Here is a 22,713-nt window from a genome sequence, read left to right on the forward strand (position 1 = left end):
TCCCCAAGAATAGTTTCATTGGTGCAGAGTGTATTGTGTCACATTTTAGTTATACTATTTTATTTTCACTTCAATAATTTTAGAATATCTATGAACACTCTTTCCTAGTCAAGATTTTGTTTTGTCATCAAGAAACATCTGCCCCCTTTTCACAGTCTCCAGATTAGCCTCCTCCTGGGCTATAATTCTAAATATTCTATAATATTTATTATATATTATTAAATTATATTAATATGAAATCAACCATATTAAAATTAAGATGATTGCTACATCAAGTTCTATAATGTTAATTGTAGAGAAGAAATGAGAAGTTGCCGTATTAGTGCTCTAAAATCAAACACATAGACCTCATAGCTCATGATCCTTCTAAAGTCATCACAAAGACATGTGAGACCAGAATGAACTTCAGCCTTTAACAATATCCCACAGGTCAGTAAGAGTTATTTAAAACTGTCAAGAGAACAAATAAAATGAAATAATCATAATTCATTACCAGCCGCTTGTGGTGTTGTGTGAAGATGATTCTTAGACTCTGATGGTTCAAACCACCATGGAAGCCAATCCTGAACTTCTGGCTTCTTGGTTGTTGCTTCAAAAGTTGTACCTCTAGTACTCATCAAAGCTGTTGTAGCCGTGATTGAATTGATTGTTGAAAAATTAATTATCGGTTCCTGAGAAATAGTATTTTCTGTACTTTTACTCTATTCCCACTTGAAAGAATCATATATGCTGCATGTGGATGGTGGAAAGAAAGGACAAAAGCAAAGAAGTTCCATGTCCTGGGAGGCCCATTCACAAAACAGCAGAGATGGAAGGGCCTGGAATATCATTTGCCCCACGATCTTCATCTTTAAGATGAGGAAAGTATGCTGGCAGAGTCTGAAGTCAGAAGGCCGACCAGCCACGGGGAGGTCTCAAGGAGAGAAGGAGGGATCTTTGAGTTTGCAAGTCTAAAAGGTTAAAGAAAATCAATTTTTTTTTGTCTCTGCTCCCATGAAGCCAAACTAGAATCTGTGGTGAGAATGTCAGAGAGATGGATACTCTCCCAAATATTGGGTTTAAAAAGCAATAATCTGAACTATGCAACAATGAGCTTATTCATGAAGTATTATTTTTGCCACCATCATAAAGATCACTTGGCAGAAAATTTGTGTATATGATTAATTGACTAGAAGTGTTGATTAAACTGGACCATTTAAGATCTCCAAATTTGAGAGCTAATGATTCTAAAACCCAGCTCTTTCAGAGTCCTAGCCCCTTGATATTCCGCATAATCTTTCTTGGCCCACCAATATCATTCGCCAATAATTTAGGATATGATATTTCTTCCAGCATTCACAGCAATCCCAATCTCAGAGAAGAACAACACCCAAATTAGAAGATGCTTTTCTACTTTTCTCCACTTGGGTCCAAATCCTTTAGCAACCTGGCCCATCGTCAGTTTTTATGTCAATACGACACTTTGCAAAGCATTTTGCATCTTGTTTTTTAGAAAATAGGATAATTAATCAGGAAAGACAGAGATTAAGTGACCCGATGATCCCATTAAAAAGGCCAGAAGCAAGAGTCTTGATTTGAAAGCTTCCTCCGACTGCTATTTCTGAAACCATGGATCAGAAGAATATTAGACAATAATAAACCAAAAACTTGAGAACAAGCCCAAGCAGAGGCTGAAAGTGTCATTGAATCCCCACATACCAAAGTAAGATGGGTTAGGTTTCTTTTTTTTTCCGTTATAAAGAGAGCCCAGAATTGTCCCAAGATGAAACACTGCCCCAAAGATGTTTTCCTTCACACCCTTTTTCCTATGAAGATGAATATTATAAATATTTAAAAACTAGCATTTTCTTTATTCTACAACCTCTCCTCTCCCCAGCACACGCATAGCTTGATCTTAGTCTCTATGAGATGGCTATCATAACATCAACACTATTTTCCTTACATTGCTATTTGCGCAAACAAAGGATATAGTTTATCCAACATCTAATAAACTAAACAAAGGCAAGGGACTGTTTTCCCATTTTTATTATTCCCCTATACCAATACAATGGCTATTTATTTGAAAATACAGCCATATCCCACAGTGAAAGATAATAAATGAAGATATATGTGTAATCTCCCATTATACAGACTTTGAAACATCTCCACTCCCTCAAGCTCCAAATTAAAATACTTTGCAGGGATTTGGAGGTAATAGCCAAATACCTATGGAGCTTGTTAGAGTCCTGGACTCTGACGTGGAGTGAAAGGTCTTCTCCTGGGCTTCACAGTTTTTTAAATGTCTAAATCCCTAAATCAGCATTTCCCTCTATTTTATTATTATTAGTGTTGTTGTTGTTGATAGTGATAACTAGACTAGCAGAAAGTGGAAGTATGTGTTTTCTAATACTTATTCTTAGAGGACTTTTTTTCTGAATGAATCTCATAGTCAGAGCCTCTGAAGGAAACATAATTCAGATTCTACATACATGGTTCCAAAAAACAGCATTGAGGGCATTTAGGAGTGGTTAGTCAATTCCCAGATCCATAGGCCTCTCTGGTAGATAATAATAATGATGATCTTTCTCATTATTATTTATTAAAGGACAATGGATTCCCTTCTCCATAGTACTAACAGACCTAGCATTCAGAACAATTGATAAGCAAAAGACATAGCTGTTTACCTGAGGTTGCTGTTGTTGTGAGATCCTGAGTCTTAGGTTGTGAATTACCAAACCAGGACCATAGCCAGTTAGTTTGCTCCTGAGTTGCTGCATGGCTGTTTGAGTGCACAGTTGAAGTAACTGGATCAATTATGAAAATATAATTTAGTGAGATCCCCTCTAGAAAACCTTTACCCTCAGTTCCATCTATACATAATGTCAGTTTTGAATGAAGATTAGAAAAGCCAAGGCCAGTTTTATCTTTCCAGCCTCCTGAAGTCTCCCCCAAACCTTCCAAGAACCTCACAAATGCAAATTTCATAAAAACATCAATGCAATGCTACTCTTTCTGCAAACTGAACCCCTGAATTCAGCTCTGGGGATCCTTGCCTGTAATTTTCAGATCTGTTTAGCATCGTACCCTGGTAGCTTGTATTTCCAAACTCCATCCACACTCATTAACCTCAAGTTAAACTTTATACTTGAGAAAGAATTCGGCACAAGGGGTGTTCAACTTGTTGAAATCAGATAACCTATCAATCATTTTTTGTCACTTTTCATTCCAATCCAGTAGGTGTTTCTGGAAAAGGAAAAAAACTGTCAAACTAAGAACGACTTGGGAGTCTCCGGAATTAGAGGAGGAATAATCAGTGACATTGTCCAATTCTCAGCCCGTCCTTTCACTCTCAAGTTGGTCTTGAGTCCAGAATATTTTCCATAAGAACAATGACAAAAAGCATCAGGATAAGCCTCAAAGCCATTTGAGTTTTTAATGAATGAGATTTTAATGAATCGCTATAAGACACACACTCTTTTGAAAGTCTGATGCAGGGTATGGCCTCTCTCCACAAAATAAGTGACCCTACTTGTACACACTCAACGCTTGCCTGTTATTTCAGGTGGCTTTGAATATCTCATATAATTAAAAAAAAAAAAAAGAAAGTTCATGAACCTCAGGTTAAAACTTTTGATTCTGTATACCCAAAGCCAACAATTGCTCCATTATGTTCTATACCATGAAGGATACATCAGTTCAGATCAGAGAGTAGAGATAGCTAAGCCAATTTCACCTGTAATGCCCCCGATAAATCTGAACATACCCCGGAAAATCCACAGAAACCCCATTCTCACCTGAGACACTTTATATTAGATGTATGGTCCCCACCACCCTCACTCTCAGGTACACAAGGAAAACAAGGCACAGCAGGAGAAAATCATCCAAGAGCAAGACAGAGTTCAGTGTTATTTTTTCTCTTCCCAAAAGGAGTTACATGACAGGGAAACATGGAAAAACTACTGCCTAGCAAACAGTTTCCAACTTTCCCCACCCAAGAAGGCCATGCCAAACCAGAAAAAAAAAAAAAAATTCCTTTGACACCCAGAAGCCAAGGATATAGAGTGTTCCAAGGCAGAAGTCTCCTTCCTGAATTAGTTTTGGTTTCTTGATTCTGGAGAATTCCAGATCACCAATAGGAAGAGGCTGACGACCCTCCTGTGGGAGGGATCTTCCAAAAATAACACTTGCAATAAACAGTCTGCGGGAAGTCCAGGCCTACTCAGATGGAAAGTCAGCTCTTTCTAGCTTTCTCTATTGCCACCCACTAAGGATCCTTAAGAAGGAATGAGCCAGCAGGGCCAAGACGGGTTTCTCTGATGCACTCAGCCAGCCGGCCTCTTGACCTTGATCCCTGCACACATCAGGGAGATTGTGCACGCACTCCTCTCACTATGTCCCAACCTTCAGTCCAACTGAGATAACGTTTGGGGAATTTCCTCACTGGCCTTAGAAAATCTGATTCTACCCAGAAACTTATCAGTGTTTTTCCCAGAATGCTACACTCTGCATTCAGGTTTCCTCCTGGTTGGTGTCCTAAGTAACCTTCTTCATGTGACTCCATCTTCTTGGCGCTCCCACAGTAGTTCAATGACTCTCAGGTTAGCCTTCATCTCACTCTGGCAGACAAATTCATCTCTGTACTCCTTACCTAGTAAAATTGACAACTAAGTATTTTGGAAGGAGAAAAGCCACTTTTTTTTTCTTCTCAACCTAAACCCCAACTATGTTTTGGTTGCGTTCCACAGCAATCTGTTTCCTGGACTTTCGCACTAGTATATTACATCCATGCAGGCGGGTCCAACTCTGAGCCCCAGAAAGTAGAGCAGGGGCCGGCACAAGGGCCTCCAACATTGGTTCAGTGAATAAGCACCTCCATAATTCCTACGTCCCTTCAGTGCAACTTCATCATTGTGGTTGCCACTCGATCCCAAGCATTAGAGCTGAACTGTTACCTAGGAGGTCCTCCAAAGATATCTAGTGACTAACTTGGGCAGAAAAGGTGCAGTCCTTGAGATGTGCCGTGGATGTTAATAAAATATGCCAAATGCCTTTTCTAAGACACATAGGAAATAATAAATAATGTTTTATGTAGGCTATTTGAGGCATGGATCTTAACTCTATCTTATCCCCACAAGCTGTACTTTATCAGGGTTTTCTTCTTTGGCAAGAAATGCTACCTTAGGGCAGACCTGTTCTGCTTCCTGCTGAGACCACTAACCACTGCACTTTCTAATACGTGACAAAACTGCACGCCCTAATGATAGGCACTTTGAACACGGTTACTTTCCAAAGGCAGGGAACCCAAGAAGGTACGAGTAGCCAGCAGCATTGCCTGCTCAATTTGCAGAAGCCTCTTTCAAAAAGAGTTGCCCATGGGACTACAAACAAAAAAGACAATGCCGTTTCCAGAGAACCAATGCCCCAGGGACTCATCGGCAGGTTGAGAAGATCTGCTTTCTGAAATGCTTTTAAGAATCTGCAAGGAATGACCAGAAGCCTCAATCCTGTTTGCACCACCCCCTCAGCAGAGTGCTAAAAGAAATTTAAACCACTGTCAAGCAAATAATCACAAATGAAATAAGAGTGCTGCGGAGGTTTCCCTGGCCTCTGGGTGACAAGGAAGAGAAAGTCAGTTGGGAGTTGGGAGTATTCGCAAGCCAGGAAGTTTCTGCCACCTTATTTGGAAGCCAGACTTCCACCCCTCTGGAGCCATAGCCAGGAAAAGAGAAAATCCACACCATACTAGGAAAACCACTCAAGATACAGATGCCTTTTTTGAATTTGAATAATCCTACACAGGAAGGAATGTAGCCAATCTGGAAGCCTATTTTAAAACAAAACATAGGGGGAAAGCGAAGGAGGCAAGAGGGAGACCTGAATGTTTTTTAGCAGGACTAGAGCTCAACGGGCTACACTGTAAAGCCATCTAATGCAGCACTGCCATCCGCCCAGGCGTGTGTTACTCAAACACGCCACGGAAACATCAGGAACCTCCCCCAACGGATGCTACACAGAACTCTTAAGCTCATTTTATGTGATCAGAAGATTCCTCCAGATACGTTTCCATAGACCAAAAGCAATAGGAATTATTTGGTAAATCAGGGTGGATGAACGTGCCAGAATAACACACAGTCATAAAAAGGAGCGGATGGAGTAGTGTGCATACCCCATGATTCCAATTTTATGAAAACAATCATATATTGGTGATCAAGAAAAAGAAGGAAATATGTAAAAATGAAAATGCTCTGTGGATCAGGTTTGAATCCCTACAATATTCCCTGGGGACGGGAGAATAAGGGGAGTGCATCTTCAAGAAATACTCTCAATATGACATTTCTGATCCCAAGTAAAACAGTGTAGAGGGAAAAAAAATTGCAGGCAGACATAATCGATGCCCAGAGAGCACTGGCAACCACAGTAGCCCACCTTTTCCAATGATGTCACCTGTACCCAGATGTCTCGAGACAGAGGACAATCAACACAGCAGTGCATTTGACACAGGAAGATGGAAGATGTTTTGCCAAGGAACTGCTATTGGAAAGAACAGTGATTCATGCTCCTTACTGGTAGTTGGAGTACTGTCCGAGGGAATGTCGTCGTCAGGGGTTGGGTTTGTGGTGGGAAGGTGAGTGTGGAAGATGGTGTAGTCTCCGAAAGTGCTCCTTTCCCCGGGAGACCCACTGCTCACGTCGTCATCTGTAGAGTTGCTGGGATTGATGTCCTCAGGGTTTGTTCTGTACTCTCCTTTCTTGCTGTAGCGGGTGCCATCCCGGTTAACAATAGCTGGGAGAGACAGAAATCGCCTTCAGAGCTTTCATAGATGATGTTTTTGAATATAGGAAAGACTGTGGATTATGGTGGAGGAGAGTGACTTGGAAGTTTTCTTTTTTATTATGAGAATCAGAGTCTACCTATCTGGTGGTGGGATACAGCGGCTGACGCACTAAGAAAATGCTTCCTTCCCCGGCTCCCACCTGCCCTGGAAACGGCCAGGAGAAAGTAGCTGTAGTGGGGAGTCCCAGGCCTGAATCTCAGCTTCACACCGCTCTAGCCAAGCTAACTCTGCAAGCTTCAGTCCCCTTATTTGCAAGGCAAGGATATGTGGATGTGTTTGACATGAACATTATGAGATACAATGCAAGCAAAATGCTCGGCACATTATGAATAACTAATAATATATCTTTTAGTATTGATAATAATTAAAATATATTATTAATAACTAATGACATATGAAAAATATAGTTGTTCAAATGAGAATTCTTTCACCTAGCTGCCTACTTTCCCCTCTGCAGTACATGTGTGATTTGTTGCTGCTAATTCCATGTACTCCAAATAGGATTTGAAGCCACAGACTAATAGTCTCAATAGGGAAGATACATTTGCAAAGCCATGAAGACTTTGATTTTTCTCTCCAAGGGGCAAATTTTGTCAAAGAGAACCTCTCTACTCCCAGCTAGGACTTCAATGTGTCTAAATATTGACTAGAGCGTTTTCCATCCTCTATGAAACCCAATCTTCAAATTAACAAGCGCAGATGTACATAAAGATCAAAATCTTTGGTTTTGCAACAAGCCAATGATTGGATTGGATCAGAAGAGAGAAAGAATGAATTCATTCACTGTTCCTCCCTGGAAGTATTTGCTGCCTTCAAGTCTGGGCCATATGCCACACAAATGTGCATTTAGTGGAAATTACTTTCTGTTGTGTTCACTGTTAAGTCTCAGGGTTCCTTTTGTCCACCTATTTTGCTTTCCCAAGTGCAGCAATTAATAGAGCACAGTGAAATAAAATCCAAAATCTCAATAATCTCTGCAGACAAAGAGCTGATGAGGAAATGTTATTGCCCACAAACTCACTCAGGTCTGGACTTTGGGAGAGATTTGTGGAGACCAATGAAACCAGAGAGGTTATTGATCATCTACTATAGACCAGGCATACATTAGATATACTTGGAGTTTCACAGCAATTGTCATACATTGTTCCACTGTGCAAATGAGAAAACTGAGGCTCAGAGAAAGTAAATGATTCCTCCAAGATAAGAAAGAACTAGAACTTATCAGGCCCAACTAAGACATAGGTCATATGACAACTATGACATTGGTCATAGGGTGGCCCATGGTGATGTGAAAGGTCCCTTCCAACTGGAAGGCCCAGGCCCAGGATGATTTCCTTACCTAACACTGGGAGGCTGCATTTTTACAGTGTACAAGGATTCTCATCCCCCTAGCACCACCATCACCATGCCCATGCACACTGTTGAGGCCTGGCTCTGACAAAGCACATTCAGACTTCTTCTTCACTGTGCTATTTCCACAGAAATGAGAGCCAAAAGCAGTAAGATCCGGGTTAATAAGCTGACCTATTTCAAAGTTCCAGTTGAAGGGCGAGTGGTTTAGTGTAGCCATTAGTACATGACTTGGGGTGCCCACACCCCATATCAGAATGTCTGGGTTTGAGCCCCAGCTCTGCTGCCAGTTCTAGCTTCCTATGATGCACACCCTAGAAGGTAGCAAGTGATGGCTCAGATGGCTGGGTCCCTGCCACCCACGTGGGAGACCTGGATTGACTTTCTCGCTCCTGGGTACTTGGAGAGTGAACCAGCAAATAGAAGTCTCCCACATCAGGGACAGGGACCAAATGACTTGAGTCATCTCCCCTGCCTTCCATCGTAGGCATTAGCAGGAAGCTGGAATTGGGAGTGAGGCTGAGACTTGAAGCTCAGGCACTCTGTATGAGATGCAGGCATCTCAACTCCTACGTCAAACACCCACTCAGTCCCCTGACACTTCTGTATCCTCTTCAATAAAAGGGAGTGTGGCTCGGGCACACAGCCTTCAGCAGCTAGGAATCAAGAACATTCTGAAATTTTTCTTATATTTAAATGTACTTTTAAAATGGCCTTCTGTTTATTAAGAGAAATGTTGTTTTTTTGTCTGCAGTTTCTTTCTTTTTTAATAAAAAGATTTATTTTTTATTTGAAAGACAGAATTACAGAGAGGCAGAGGTGGAGACGGAGAGAGAGAAAAGTTTTCCATCTACTGGTTCACTCCCCAGACGGCTGCAAAAGCCAGAGCTGCACTGATCCAAAGCCAGGAGCCAGAAGCCAGGAGCCAGGCGCTTCTTCCAGGTCTCCCACACAGATGCAGGGGCCCAAGGACTTGGGCCATCTTTTACTGCTTTCCCAGGCCATGGCAGAGAACTGGATCAGAAATGGAGCTGCCGGGACTCAAACTGGCTCCCATATGGGATGTGGGCACTGCAGGCAGTGGCTTTACCCACTATGCCACAGCGCCGGCCCCAACAGTTTCTTTTTAAAGCTTAGTGTATTTTAAGTAGAAAAAAAAAAAAAAAGAATGGCTCAATGAAAGCAGAAGTACCAACCAAATGATAATGCTGTGTAGGAAGGTGGGAGTGATTCTGAAATGTATCAAGTCTGAGAAAGAACACATTGAAGCAAAGCAGACAGTAGTTTCGAGCCATTGCCGGACCAGGGGAAAGAACACTGAATCTCAGCCAATGTATTCTATTCGAATCTAAACCAGAGGGAACACACCTGATCCCTTTCCTAAGAAGATGATCACAACATCAAGGTTAGAAGAGACACGTACTTATGGTAATTGGTCCGTCAAAGGCTTTGGGCAGGTCTGTGACTGCGGTACAATCTTCTTTGAGTGGAGCTGTGGAGTAGAAAAAAGAAAAAAGATCTTGAAAATCTTAAGCAAAATACGTGTCCCTCCCCAGTCAGTTAGGGTGGAGTTTTATTATAACTTATCCCAAATAATTTTATTGTTTTCCTGATATTTAATAAGTCTATTAGGAACTCCCCTGCCCTTTGTGATGGAGTTTTCTGTTTTGATTGAATTTCTGGAAACTTACTACTCCCACCCCAACAAACGCATCAATTAAGAAATATACATGTTCTATATTTGGTGCTGTACAAGAGGTGGCAATATGAGCATGAATTAGGGAGCATTTGGTAGAGAAGATTTTTTAAAGTTAATGCTATAAAAGTAATGGGGGAGCATCACTAACTTCTGTGAAAAATTAAGAAATGTATGAACTGTCTCAAGAAAATCATCTGAAGTCCCAGAAACCTCCAGAAATGATGGGAAAACATGGCATATACATATGAACAAATGCTTACCAGTGTAAACAGCATGACAATCCACAGGTTAAAATGGGACAATCCACAAAGAACGCAATTGATCAAAGCATTTGAAAACAAATGACTCTCTAGTCTCTCATCAAGGCATCCATTTATTTAATAATTGATCTCCTTAAATGTCTACTCCACAAAGATGTCTCCTGGACACCTGTGGCCTAGGTGCCCAGAATATTTCCAAAGACCCATCATGGGCATCTCTTTCTCATTTGTCCATTTATCTTCTCCTCCCTTACCTCTTTCTTCAGGAATGAAGATTTCTGCCTGTGCCTCAGGCCTGCCTGATCACCCACAAGTGCCACTGGTGGCCCTATGAGTGGCTCTGGGAGAAGCCGTCTGACAACTGGCCCTGAAAGTTCACTCTGTGTGCCACCTGAAGGGTCTGGCAGACTGCAGAGAGGATGGCCTCACTACCCATCCAGGTCAGAGTGCTCACTCAGTTACCAGACTCTGTGCTGAGAGTCCAAAACAGAGACAACTTGAAGGTGGTCTGGATATTTTAGGAAGGTTGGATCCACCCATGCATTAATGCTTTAATACTGTGTGTATTTGCTTAAATGTAAAACAGAAACTTAGGGGGCTATCACTGTGACATAGAAGGTTAAGCTGCCACCTGCAGTGCTGGCTTCCCATATGGCACCAGTTTGAGTCTCAGCTGCTCCACTTGCAATCCAGATCCCTGCTATGTGCCTGGGAAAGCAGCAGAAGATGGCCCCCAAGTGGTTGGGTCCCTGCCACCCATGTGGGAGACCCAGAAGAAGCTCCTGGCTCCTGGATTTGGCCTGGCCCAGCCCCGGCCATTGCGGCCAACTGGGGAGTGAACAACAGATGGAAGATTCTCTCTCTTTCCCTCTCTCTGTATTTCAAATAAATAAATAAATATATTTTTTAAAAAATAGAAACCTATTTGTTAGATTGGTTTTTACAGAGTTGTTTCCTGACAGAAGAAGGAAGAAGGGAGGAGGGATGAATGATGGATTGATGGATGGATGGATGATGGATTGATGGATGGATGGTGGATGAATTGACAGATGGCTGGAAGGATAGAGGCAGGCAGATTATTATCACAAAGAAGGCTGCTACAAGTGTTTTAAGTGTCCTACTATAAATTGTTAGATGCTCACAACAATGAACAAAAATACAATTTGAACAAAAGAGGTTTTGGTTGCTTCCTGGTACCTGGGAACACTTCCTAAAGACAAAGAAGGTGTCCTTTGCCTGATATTTCTTTGGCCTCATAGTGAAAGTAACTGGAAGCTTTACTCATTCAACTGGGAAAAAAGCAGGCTTGAGGAAAAGGCATTCTTGCAAATCCTGATCTAAAAGATTTCTCAGAAGGAGTCTTGTCTAAGAGAAAGTCACCTTCTGGGGCCAGCCCTGCGACACAGCAGGTTAAAGCCCTGGCCTGAAGTGCTAGCATCCCATATGGGCACTGGTTCGAGTCCTGGCTGCTCCTCTTCCAATCCAGGTCTCTGCTATGGCCCGGGAAAGCAGTAGAAGATGGCCCAAGTCCTTGGGCCCCTGCATCTGTGTGGGAGACCTGGAAGAAGCGCCTGGCTCCTGGCTTCTGGCTCCTGGCTTTGGATCAGTGCAGCTCTGGCTGTTGCAGCCGTCTGGGAAGTGAACCAGCGGATGGAAGACCTCTCTCTCTATCTCTGTCTCTACCTCTCTCTGTAACTCTCTTAAAATAAATCTTAAAAAAAAAAGAAAGTCACCTCCTTGGTGAGGCCATTCTTCACCATCTGATTTTCGTTCTTGCCCTCCACACCTGTCACCATCACGTCTTCTTGTTCTCAATTTGTCTCTTCTACCACTATCTTGAATGATCTTGTCCATTTCACTTGATGGCTGTTCACAGAACACCTCTCAATGGCCAACTCCTGGAACTCAGCCCCCTCCATAGAAACACATAAGCTCCCCAAGATGATCTGTCAACTTATCTGTCTTGGCCAGATCATTTATGTGCAATGGGGCTAGAGAAGCATTTACTAAATATGTGTCAGACGAATTAAAAGGGGAAAAAAGGACCAATATCATTTCCCAAGGGTCCATTCTTCCAGTAATATTAACCCCCAAATGGTCTGCGGATATAAACAGCTCATGTAGCATTTAGATAAAGCCTTAAGAAGTAACCAAAGGAAGTAACACAGAGAGCTGTGCATTTCTTAAAGCATTTACTGCACACTTACATGACAGACCATGGAAGAAAAGGGACAGAACATGTTTCTGTCCCTGCCTCTGAGGGATTCTCAAGTTCGGGGGGCAGGGCAATCGTAATTACAACTTCTTTGGCTTTTTACAACTTTCAAAAAAATTTCCTCCAAATACCGAGTTCCTGTATTTCATTATGAAATAAGAGCATAGAGCCAAACTGGGAGATTTGGAGGAGGTTCCATTGTGGGTGTCTTAGGGATTTTACTGGAGATCGGCCTAACCTAGGAGATGCTTCTGATGTTGGGACACTACCCATTGCCAAAAACAGGCCTGGAAGTATGGCTGGAAATGGAAAAATCTCTCCAAAATTGATGCCAGGACTGGGATCATGGCTGGGGATGGAACATCTCTCCAAAATCGATGGCAGTTATGGAATAGTCTCCCCCAAATGCAAATACGAGTGCAGGTGACAGTACAGCATCGGGGGTTGCCAGGAGGCAGGTTGAATACAGAATGGGACGTGTCAGAAACAGGAGGAGAGGTTGTGAATGAGGAGAGCGGTTGTTCATGTAGACTCCCTTTACGCCCCATTTCACCTAAACTTCCACAAAGAACGTCAAGTGTGGCAGGGCCGCTAACATGGACAGTGACCCAAATGTGCAACTAACTTATTCATGCTCCCATGTCAGAGCGGGGGCTTCGGTAGACTGCCTTTCATTCTGGTTAATGAGATGGCAATGCTGGGAGAGCCAGCCTGGCAGGGATCCTGGAGCCTGAAGTTAGTTAGAAAGACTCCAAGTGGGGCTTCCTGCTGGGCCACATTTTCAGAAACCTTGGCTTCCCTGCACAATAGCCAAGAGAAATGTTCATTGTTCAGTCCAGCAACTAATCGTGAGGCACCCTATGCAAAGGCACCTTCTGCAAGACTTGATGCATCCTTGGTACCCTGTAAGCATTCCCAAATAAATGAAAGAATGGATAAACAAATAAATGGAGGACCTACTTGGTAAGGCTACCTTCTCAAGAGAACGAGGCATTCTACTGAAAGCAAGCATTTTAAAGGAACTAATTCGAGTCAGTTTTTCATGCTGTTCATTCAGAAGTCACCAAGCTCTTGTTGGGCCTTAACCATGGAGAGATGAGGGAATAAGAAACACAAAGTCTTTTCATGATCTGCCTTATTTCTTTTCAAGCCACAGGCTGTGCTTTCCAAAAGTACCCCTTGTCGCTCCCCCTCTTCGTGGAGGAACGACACAGGACCCTGCGCTGTTCTTTTGTCTGCTCAGCCCTCCCCGGGTTTGTTGCTGGTTCTTCCCGGGTTGGCTACCGACCCTTCCACCTCCGTGGAAGGGCGGTTCCCCCTGCCACATTCCCCACTTCCGCGGGGGAGCAGCACACCGCCGGCCGGCTCTCTCGGGGGCTGCACAGGTGTTCCTTCAGATAGATGTTCCCCCTAGATGTTCCTGGTGCATGTTGTCTCTCTCCTCCTTTATAGTCCTCTTCCGCCAATCCCAACTCGGCTGCCCACACGCCGAGTACGCTGCTCTCCTCCAATCAGGAGCAGGATCAGCTCTTGGAGGTCATCACTCAAGTTGGCAAGAGGCAGCTGCGTAGAAGCTGTTTTCTCCTCTCCCAGCGCCATATTGTGGGAGAGCAGATGCATAGAATAAGTCTTAATTCCAGTAACTTAGTCCAGTCTGGGTTGCTCCCCACAACCCCTAACATTTAAGGTTAAATCTGACTGGCTTTGATCCCCGTAATCAGTTCACAGGCAGATGGTGCCACTGGGGAGTGAACACCTGCTTCCAGGTCTCTAAGTTCAGGTTCAGGGCCTCCCCAACAGATGGTTTGCATGGACCAGCAGCTCATCAGGGTCTTTTTCTCACTTAATGCCCTGTCACATGACTCTATACCAAGACATTGTGAATTTATTTAACCTCATACTTTTAATCCTTTCTCTACTGTCAGTATTTTTCATCTCATTGCTTCAACAACGTTGTTAACTTCTTTAAGACAAGAAATCCAACTCTGGTTCTTACTTATACTCTGCCTAGCACATTACTGAGCACATAGAGTCAATCAATACATTTCTCTTTAAACTAATATATATATATATATACACACACACAAATATATGTGTGTGTGTGTGTGTATACATATAAAAAGTAGCCCATCAACCCTGATTCAAGTTGTTTGGTTAAAAGAATGTGCAGATTTTATATTCCACTACCGTAGGTAAGATCTGTTTGCATCATGCAGTTAATCCCCAAGTCACTCTCCAGCTCTAACACCTCCTCCCTTCTTCAGGAACAGCTGAGTCTAGGAAGATGGGCCAGGGTTGCCTTGAGGCCCCATCTGCCCCTCCATGGGGAGGGAAAGAGAAGGCTCAGTTTGAGAAACAAGAATTTAGATTGTCGGCATTCAAAAATTTGACAGGTATGGTTTTGATCTTTATCTAAAGACCCTGAAGATGCATGATGCAAAGAATTCTTTAATTTTTCTGGGGGCTGAGTTAGACTTGTAAGCATGAGTTTCCAGATTAACTGTTAGAAGCAAATCTCAGGGACGAGGAGGAAGCCTAGCCGGCAGCCCAGCATCTACATCTTACTTAACATAGCTTCTTCCTTTTTTTTTTTTTATTTGACAGGTAGAGTTATAGACAGTGAAAAAGAGAGAGAGAGAGAGAGAGAGAGAGAAAGGTCTTCTTCCATTGGTTCACCCCCCCCCCCCCCCGCAAATGGCCGCTACAGCCGGAGCTACGCCGATCCAAAGCCAGGAGCCAGTTGCCTCTTCCTGGTCTCCCATGTGGGTTCAGGGGCCCAAGCACTTGGGCCATCCTCCACTGCCCTTCCAGGCCACAGCAGAGAGCTGTACTGAAAGAGGAGCATCTGGGACTTGAACCCGGTGCCCATATAGGACGCCGGCGCTGCAGGCAGAGGACTAACAAAGTGAGCCATGGCACCGGCCCCAGCATAGCTTCTTTTTTTAAAAAAGATTTATTTATTTATTTATTTATTTGAAAGGTAGAGAGAGAGAGAGAGATGCCTTCCATCCATGCCTTCCATCCCCTGGTTCATTCCCTAAATGGCTGCAATAGCCAGAGCTGGGCCAATCTGAAATCAGAAGCCAGGAGCTTCTGTCAGGTCTCCCACATGGGTGCAGGGGCCCACGGACTTGGGCTATCCTCCATTGCTTTCCTAGGCATATTAGCAGGAAGCTGGATAGGAAGTGGAGCAGCCAGAACTTGAACCGGTGCCCATAAGGGATGCCAACACTGCAGGTGGTGGCTTTACCCGCTGGACCCCTTAGCTTGGCTTTTTATTCTCTAGTTTTCTCATTGGCTGGATAGGGGACCTTCAAGAGGATAAAGGGCCTATTGCATATCCCCTCATCCTTCCCTCCACCTTCCAAATTTAATAAATATTCTTAGCAAAGCCAGTTGGCCTCTACCCTAAACTTCTCCCTAGATTCACATCACTGCCTATTCAAAACCTGTAGTGACTTCCCCTCACACTAACAATGAGTCGGCCTCCATGAGGATTGTGGAAGAGGCCAAGATGCTCTCGTGTTCCTGGCCTTGCACTGGCTCCTCACTCTGCCCGGGGCTTCTCTCCCTCACTGTGATCAGGGCTCCCCTGAATGCCCCTCCTCAGAGTCTCTTTCCCTGGCCACGCTCTCAGAAAAACAGCTTCCCCAGGTCTCTTTCCCTCAATGTTCGTCATGCTTTTTGGTAGTTCTTATATCATGCTATTGACTTTATATGAGGTTTCTCGAAGTTGTTTGTTTATTGTTTCCATCCCCAACCATGGAGACAGGGACCTCGCCTCTGCTGCAGAAATACTCAGTGAGCATCTGTTAAAATGAACGGAAGCTACATGAATCCCTACTGGAGCCGAGATCAAACTGCTGCCAAAGGCTTGCATTGCAAGAGCAGCAAAGAGACAGCCCACCAGGACCCACCTGAGGCATTGAAGCAGTACGTGTCGTACTGGGAGGTGTTGGAGGTGAGGATGTACACCCCTGTGTTGTTTGCCGCACAGATGGAGTTGGGGTGGATCCGGGGGATCACCACGTGCCCCTCAATGAACCCATACCTGCCAAAGAAACACAAGAGGCTTCCCATCACACTGAGAACCGACTTATAAAAAGTGATCTAATTGAAATATCTAAATAGAATGTTTTAACTTAAAGATTTTTTTTAAAGATTTTATGTATTTGTTTGAAAAGCAGAGTTACAGAGAGAGGGAGAAACAGAGAGAAAGGCCTTCCATCTGCTGGTTCACTCCCCAGATGGCCACAATGGCTGGAGCTGGGCCAATCTGAAGCCAGGAGTCAGGAGCTTCTTCCAGGTCTCCCACGTGGGTGCAGGGGCCCAAGGACTTGGGCCATCCTCTACTGCTTTCCCAGGCCATAGTGGAGAGCTGCATTGGAAGAGTAGCCAATTGGGACACAACCTGGCACCCTCATGGGATGCTGGTATTGAGGCTGAGCCTACTATGCCACAGCACCGGCCTCAAATAGATTACTGATGAAAGAAAAACTTTCTTTCAAATAGAACTTATGGTCAGACACATGGAGTTTCTTTGAACAAGCAGAAGGTAGTGTGAGTTACAGAAGATGGAAGTTAGGATGGCAGATTCACTCCGGCTGCTGCTGTCTTCCTAGAGAGCGCAAAGAAAGACTGGTTCCCATAAAAGAAGAGGGGCTCTTTATCTCAGCCCACACATTTCAGACCCGCCTGCTTTCCATCCACTCCTCTTCCTTCCTGGATTGGCTTTTTCCGGTGAGTCCTCTACTCCACACTCTTTTATTCTAAACATGAAGCCTTGCTCCTATGATGAGCACAGGGTGCAGTTTATCACATGAGCAACCCAGGCGTAATTCTATTGCCAGTGACCATCATTCACATGGGAGTCATACCAACCAAGCAAGGAGAAAGCAATGGCTCATTTGGTTTAGGAACTTTCCAGAAGCAGCACAGAATAATCCTAAGCCGCTCTCCCCACACCAAGGTACCACTTGAGGGCATGTCACAGCTAGAGGCCCTTTCAGATGCAACATACAGAGACTGAACTCTCTAGCAGGATCCTGGTGTCTACATACTCACTTATTACACATTTCATGCCTCCATAAATGAGACGTGGGCTGAAAAAAATACCATATACAATGGAAGAGGTGGTGAGCTGGAAGTTTCCAGGCACACAGAACTCATCACATTAATGTCGCAATGGTAGCATGCATGACTAATTCCTCATCTGTATGGACAGACTGGTTTCCCCAGAGTCTCCTTAGTGTGGTGGGGGCAGGGACACAATTAAACGTGAACAAGTTTTCATAAGTCAGAGAATTGCACCTAATCAAGGTGAGGCAGACAAAAAAAAAAGGAGCTATTGAGGCTCTGTCCCTGTTACGAGATTCTGCTGTATGTCCTGTGGCAGATTTATGAGTCCTAGCTACCTGAGGGAGATTATGGAAATGAATTTTGCAACACTTAATACAAGCAATGGGTGAAATGTTAGATTTTTTTGGCATAATTTTTCCTTCCTTTTTTTCCCTCAAGAATACTCCTTGGTGAACCTCTCACAAGATGTGAACAGGTATATATGACACCAACATTCTAGAGTCAAAAACATTCCCTTTGCGAGTTGTTGCTGAATATCCACCCCATCACGCTGCCTCTCTGTTTGGTGTGTTGCACTATAGATGAGTTGGAGAGATCAAGGTGTCCATGTGGTGTATGGCATGTGACTGTTCACAGGGAGGAAATTCACATTCAGCTCTGCCCTCTGCCCCTCAGCCCTGCGGGAGGACTTGGTCATCAAAATCTTGTCCTGGGCTCAGACGAAGCAGGACTGGGTCCCAGCTCCTCTGTTGAACTTGTGTGGCCCAGGCTGAGTTCCAGAACTTCTCTAAGCCTCAGTGACTTTATCTGCAAAGTGGGATAATAGCAACTCTTCAAAAAGTTTAAGGCTTAAGGGAGGGGATGTGGCCAAGAAGCCAGCAGGGCTTTCAGCTTCAAAGTGTTTGATGATTGGCCACTGGCAATATTAAGAGTTCCCTTTGTTCTCAGAGAAAATGTGTTGTGCAAGTATGCCTTGTCTGTGTTGCACAACCAAAAGCCAATCTACTAAATCCACTTTGTTAGCCTAGTGGCCCAGTCAGGGCCATATTTAACCAATTAGACTCGGGAACAGAATAAATGGGCTTGCTAATTGGCCTTCCTTCTGCAGTCTACGGCTCCTGTAGCTACCATAGGGATCTCCCTTTCTCTGCTCCTTTTATATTTTCCCCACCCCACTCTGAACACACACAGATGTTTTTATGGTTAGAGGGTGCTGTCCACAGACCATTCTTTGATGATGGAACTTTCCCACAATCTGTGTCATCCCAGAGAGTAGTCCTTGGCCATTTGTGGCTAATTGAACATTTGAAATGAAGTACTAAAGTCTTAATATTATTTAACTCTGGTTAATTTAGACATAAGTCACCACATGTGGGTACTGGCTACCATATTAGTGCAATTTAGGCTAAGGATGATTCTTTTCTCTTTCAGCAAAAGTCACAGCCCCTGCTTGTAATGTGGGTGCATGCCTCTGTAACCAAAGGAGGACAGAGATGCATTGAACTTGCACTTGATGGCTTCCATAAAGGGAGCTGCAGCCTGGCTTCTCAAGAACCATCTCTGGGAGCCGGCGCTGTGGTGTAGCAGGTTAAGCTGCTGTCTGTGATGCCAGCATCCCCTGTGAGTGCCAATTCAACTCCCAGCAGCTCCACTTCTGATCCAGCTCCTTAGTATTGGCCTGGGAAAGCAGTGGGGGATGGCCCAAGTGCTTGGTCCCCTGCACCTGCCTGGAGATCCAGAAGAAGCTGCTGGCTCCTGGTTGAGCTTTGCCTAGCTCTGGCCATTGTGACCATTTTGGGGAGTGAACCAGTAGATGAAAGATCTCTGTCTCTCTCTGTCTCTCTGTCTCTCTCTCTCTCTCCTGCTATAACTCTTTCAAATAAATAAATAAACAAATCTTAAAAAAAAAGAACTACCTGCGGGTACACGTACATTTGTGTGTTAAAGAAAAAAGGGAAGTGTGTTACCCAAGACATTGCAAAAGCAGAGTGCCTGACAGCTGCAGGCTGCAGTGGAAACTTCTGAGCAGTTGTTGAGATTACCCAGGCTTCCTTTAGTAAAAACAAACCAAACCAAACACTTCACCCTGGCTGTCACCACTGTTTGCTCTTTGTGTGCACACTGGCCACATAGCCTTTAGAAATTCAAAAAATAAAAACCAAAACAATAAGTCCCTTGCCTGTGGTGATTATCCTGGGGCAAGATGGTTTGGTAAAGGCTTTCTGGGGTGCTGAGATGGCTGTGAGCCCTGTGAGGGCTCCTAATAATAATAAATCTTTGTATAATATGTCCTACTAACTTCCATGTCCTTTTATTTACCTTCTCAAACCAAAGCGACATAGAAGAGAAACCAAAAGAAAAAGAGTTGTTTGAGAATATGCTTTGAGCCACATCTTGCAGGGTCAAGACTCAACCAGCCACATACTCGTTCTAAACACTCTGATCTGGCTCATGTTTTCCTGTGGTTCTGATAATGACACTGCATGCTCTTCAAAGCCAGGAGATCTGTGGAAGCATATTAGGCAAGTAGATGTCAACCCATACGACCCTTACTGGTTCCCTCTGGACTCCCCATGTATGATTCACAAAGGTGTCTTAAGCCGACTTTAAATTCCAGTGGCCATACCGGTTCCAGATTGATGTGTCCAAATTAATAGGTGGGGCCCACATCTTGAGGCAATAATCCATTCAGCTGTCAGGGAGGAGATCTGCAGTTCTAAGCCTCACCCACCTTGCACCCAGGCTTCCCCCAGTAGGGGAGCAGGTGATGGTGTCTTACCTGCAGGTCTCAAACCCCTGGTCCAGGGCCTTCTGCATCTGAGCCATGGTGGGCAGGCTGCTGTTGAAAGCCTTGCAGAGGTCAGCTGCCTCCGTCCGAGAGATGCTATAGCGACCATTTTTCTCCACGTGGAATACACCTGCATAGCGGCAGGTGATATTCAAATCTGTAGATGAAACAGAAATGTTAGATTCATTTGCATAATCAATTTGCATAAAAATAGATGGATGGTGAGGAGTTCATTCTAAGGTAGTCTTTTAAAAGCCAAATAGGCTACTCTGCCTGCCAGAGCCTTCAAAATTCACTCCAGCTTTGCAAAGCCCAATTATTACATAAAGCTAAAATCTGAAGTAAGACATAGGAAAAAACCATCACTCCTACATTCTCTCCCAGGGTTGTCATTCAGTAAGGTTGATTACAAACCATGGATCAAAAACTCATGGAAAACTTGCAACATGCAGGGATGAAGAAAAACATCCACTGCTAAAAAAAACTGCAGAAAATATTTCTGCAGTACCTTTTACCAGTTCGTTTACTGAATACACACTCCTGTATATAACATATGCACACACATATAATATATACATATATATGCATATCCATATGCTTACATAGTTGAAATAGTACTGTTGAAATAGTTTAGTACATAGTTGAAATAGTTTATATTTAGTTTGAAATAGTACATAGTTGAAATAATTTAGATTTGGGAATCTTTTTCTATTTTTTTTAATTTTTTTATTTTTTTATTTTTTTAACTTTTATTTAATGAATATAAATTTCCAAAGTACAGAATATTGATTACAATGGCTTCCCCCCCATAACGTCCCTCCAACCCGCAACCCTCCCCTTATCCACTCCCTCTCCCCTTCCATTCATATCAAGATTCATTTTCGATTCTCTTTATATACAGAAGATCAGTTTAGCATATATTAAGTAAAGATTTCAACAGTTTGCTCCCACACAGAAACATAAAGTGAAAAATACTGTTTGAGTACTAGTTATAGCATTAAATCTCAATGTACAGCACACTAAGGACAAAGATCCTACATGAGGAGTAAGTGCACAGTGACTCCTGTTGTTGACTTAACAAATTGACACTCTTGTTTATGGCATCAGTAATCACCCTAGGCTCTTGTCATGAGCTGCCAAGGCTATGGAAGCCCTCTGAGTTCACTGACTCTGATAATTTTTAGACAAGGCCATGGTCAAAGTGGAAGTTCTCTCCTCCCTTCAGAGAAAGGTACCTCCTTCTTTGATGACCCATTCATTCCACTGGGATCTCACTTGTGCTCACTTGTGGAGATCTTTCATTTAGGTTCCCCCCCCCCCCAGAGTGTCTTGGCTTTCCATGCCTGAAATACTCTCATGGGCATTTCAGCCGGATCCGCATGCCTTAAGGGCTGATTATGAGGCCAGAGTGCTGTTAGGACATTTGCCATTCTATGGGTCTGCTGTGTTTGAGTATCTTCCCATGGCAAAATGATGTCACTCCCTGGCTTATAGCTTCCAATGGCTTCTGGTTGCACCCAGAATAAATTTCCTTATCATGATGAAGATCCTATGATTTGGCTCCGTCTCCCTCTCTTACTCTCATGAAGGCTGCCTTGCTCTATTCACAAAGCTTTCCTTCCATTGCCTCGGGGACCTGGAGTTCCTTCCCATCTTAGAACACTTGTGTCCATCTTTTGCTCTGTCTGAAATGTTCTATCCTGGGACAGTCACATGTGTGGCTCATTGTTGTCACTCAGAATTTCAACATCACCTTCTCTCCCCTTATAGACTTTTTCCCTGGACACTTTATCTAGCCCCCAGTCTCTCTTCCACCACACCTGGCTTTTGCATCTTCCCAACTTACTCATCGATGTGTACACTCATCACTAACTGTCTCTCCTACCTGGAATGCAAGCTCCAAGAAAGCAAGGGCCTTTTACTTCCTCATTTCTGTATCTCTCAACTCCCCCAACAGTTCCTATCAGAGAGTAGAGGCTTAACAAAATCACTGAACCAACAAATGTGTCACTGAACTTTCCTCAGAAACACACTTTTAATATATTGGCAGATCCATCCAGGACCTGCTATTTGCCCCCAGGAGTTTCATTGAAGATGAAGCCCAAGTGTTATCAGTTGGGTAAAGAATGATTTAATACAAGGACTCAGTAAGAGTTTTGCAGGCGTCAATCTGATATCTACATAGGGAACAGGAAACGACCCTTTTCTACCTGATCTGGTGTAGCAATTTCAAAAGACTTCATTGAAAACTCATTATTCTTCCACTACTATATCGTGGTGGCCAGCGTGCACTTGAGCAGACCCCACACAGAAAAGCTACATCATTGACACCTTCTGAAGGTCTGATTCCTCCTGAGCACTTCCTTGGGTCTCTCAGGGGACACAGCGACATTGACTCTGGACACACTCTAGTGCCAGCGTAGGGACTACCACACATTAGATAGGAGCCAGCCTGGAATCAAACAGTACTGGCCTTAACCCAGACTCCATCTTTCCCCAGAGCAGGTC

The 22,713-nt window shown here is 43.7% G+C and overlaps 1 protein-coding gene across 13 annotated transcripts in view; it reads right to left on the reverse strand.

The window, feature by feature from the left end:
- The window catches only part of CD44 (CD44 molecule (IN blood group)), a 93,295-nt gene that overhangs the window by 35,615 nt on the left and 34,967 nt on the right, over window positions 1-22,713 (reverse strand). For 8 of the 13 annotated variants that reach the window (XM_002709051.6, XM_008269729.5, XM_089309705.1 and 5 more), the window contains exons 2-5: window positions 20,197-20,362; window positions 16,256-16,389; window positions 9,588-9,656; window positions 6,544-6,762 (exon numbers count right to left, since the gene is read on the reverse strand). In XM_002709051.6, the coding sequence (XP_002709097.2) occupies window positions 6,544-6,762; window positions 9,588-9,656; window positions 16,256-16,389; window positions 20,197-20,362 (588 nt within the window). Of the gene's footprint in view, window positions 1-493; window positions 623-2,663; window positions 2,784-6,543; window positions 6,763-9,587; window positions 9,657-16,255; window positions 16,390-20,196; window positions 20,363-22,713 lie in introns of all 13 variants that reach the window. The other 5 variants (XM_089309710.1, XM_008269702.5, XM_008269684.5 and 2 more) reach the window with 2 other exon arrangements.

Source organism: Oryctolagus cuniculus, chromosome 1 (genome assembly GCF_051225735.1).
Source record: "Oryctolagus cuniculus isolate XC-2025 breed Fujian yellow rabbit chromosome 1, ASM5122573v1, whole genome shotgun sequence".
Classification (NCBI taxonomy): Eukaryota; Metazoa; Chordata; class Mammalia; order Lagomorpha; family Leporidae; genus Oryctolagus; species Oryctolagus cuniculus.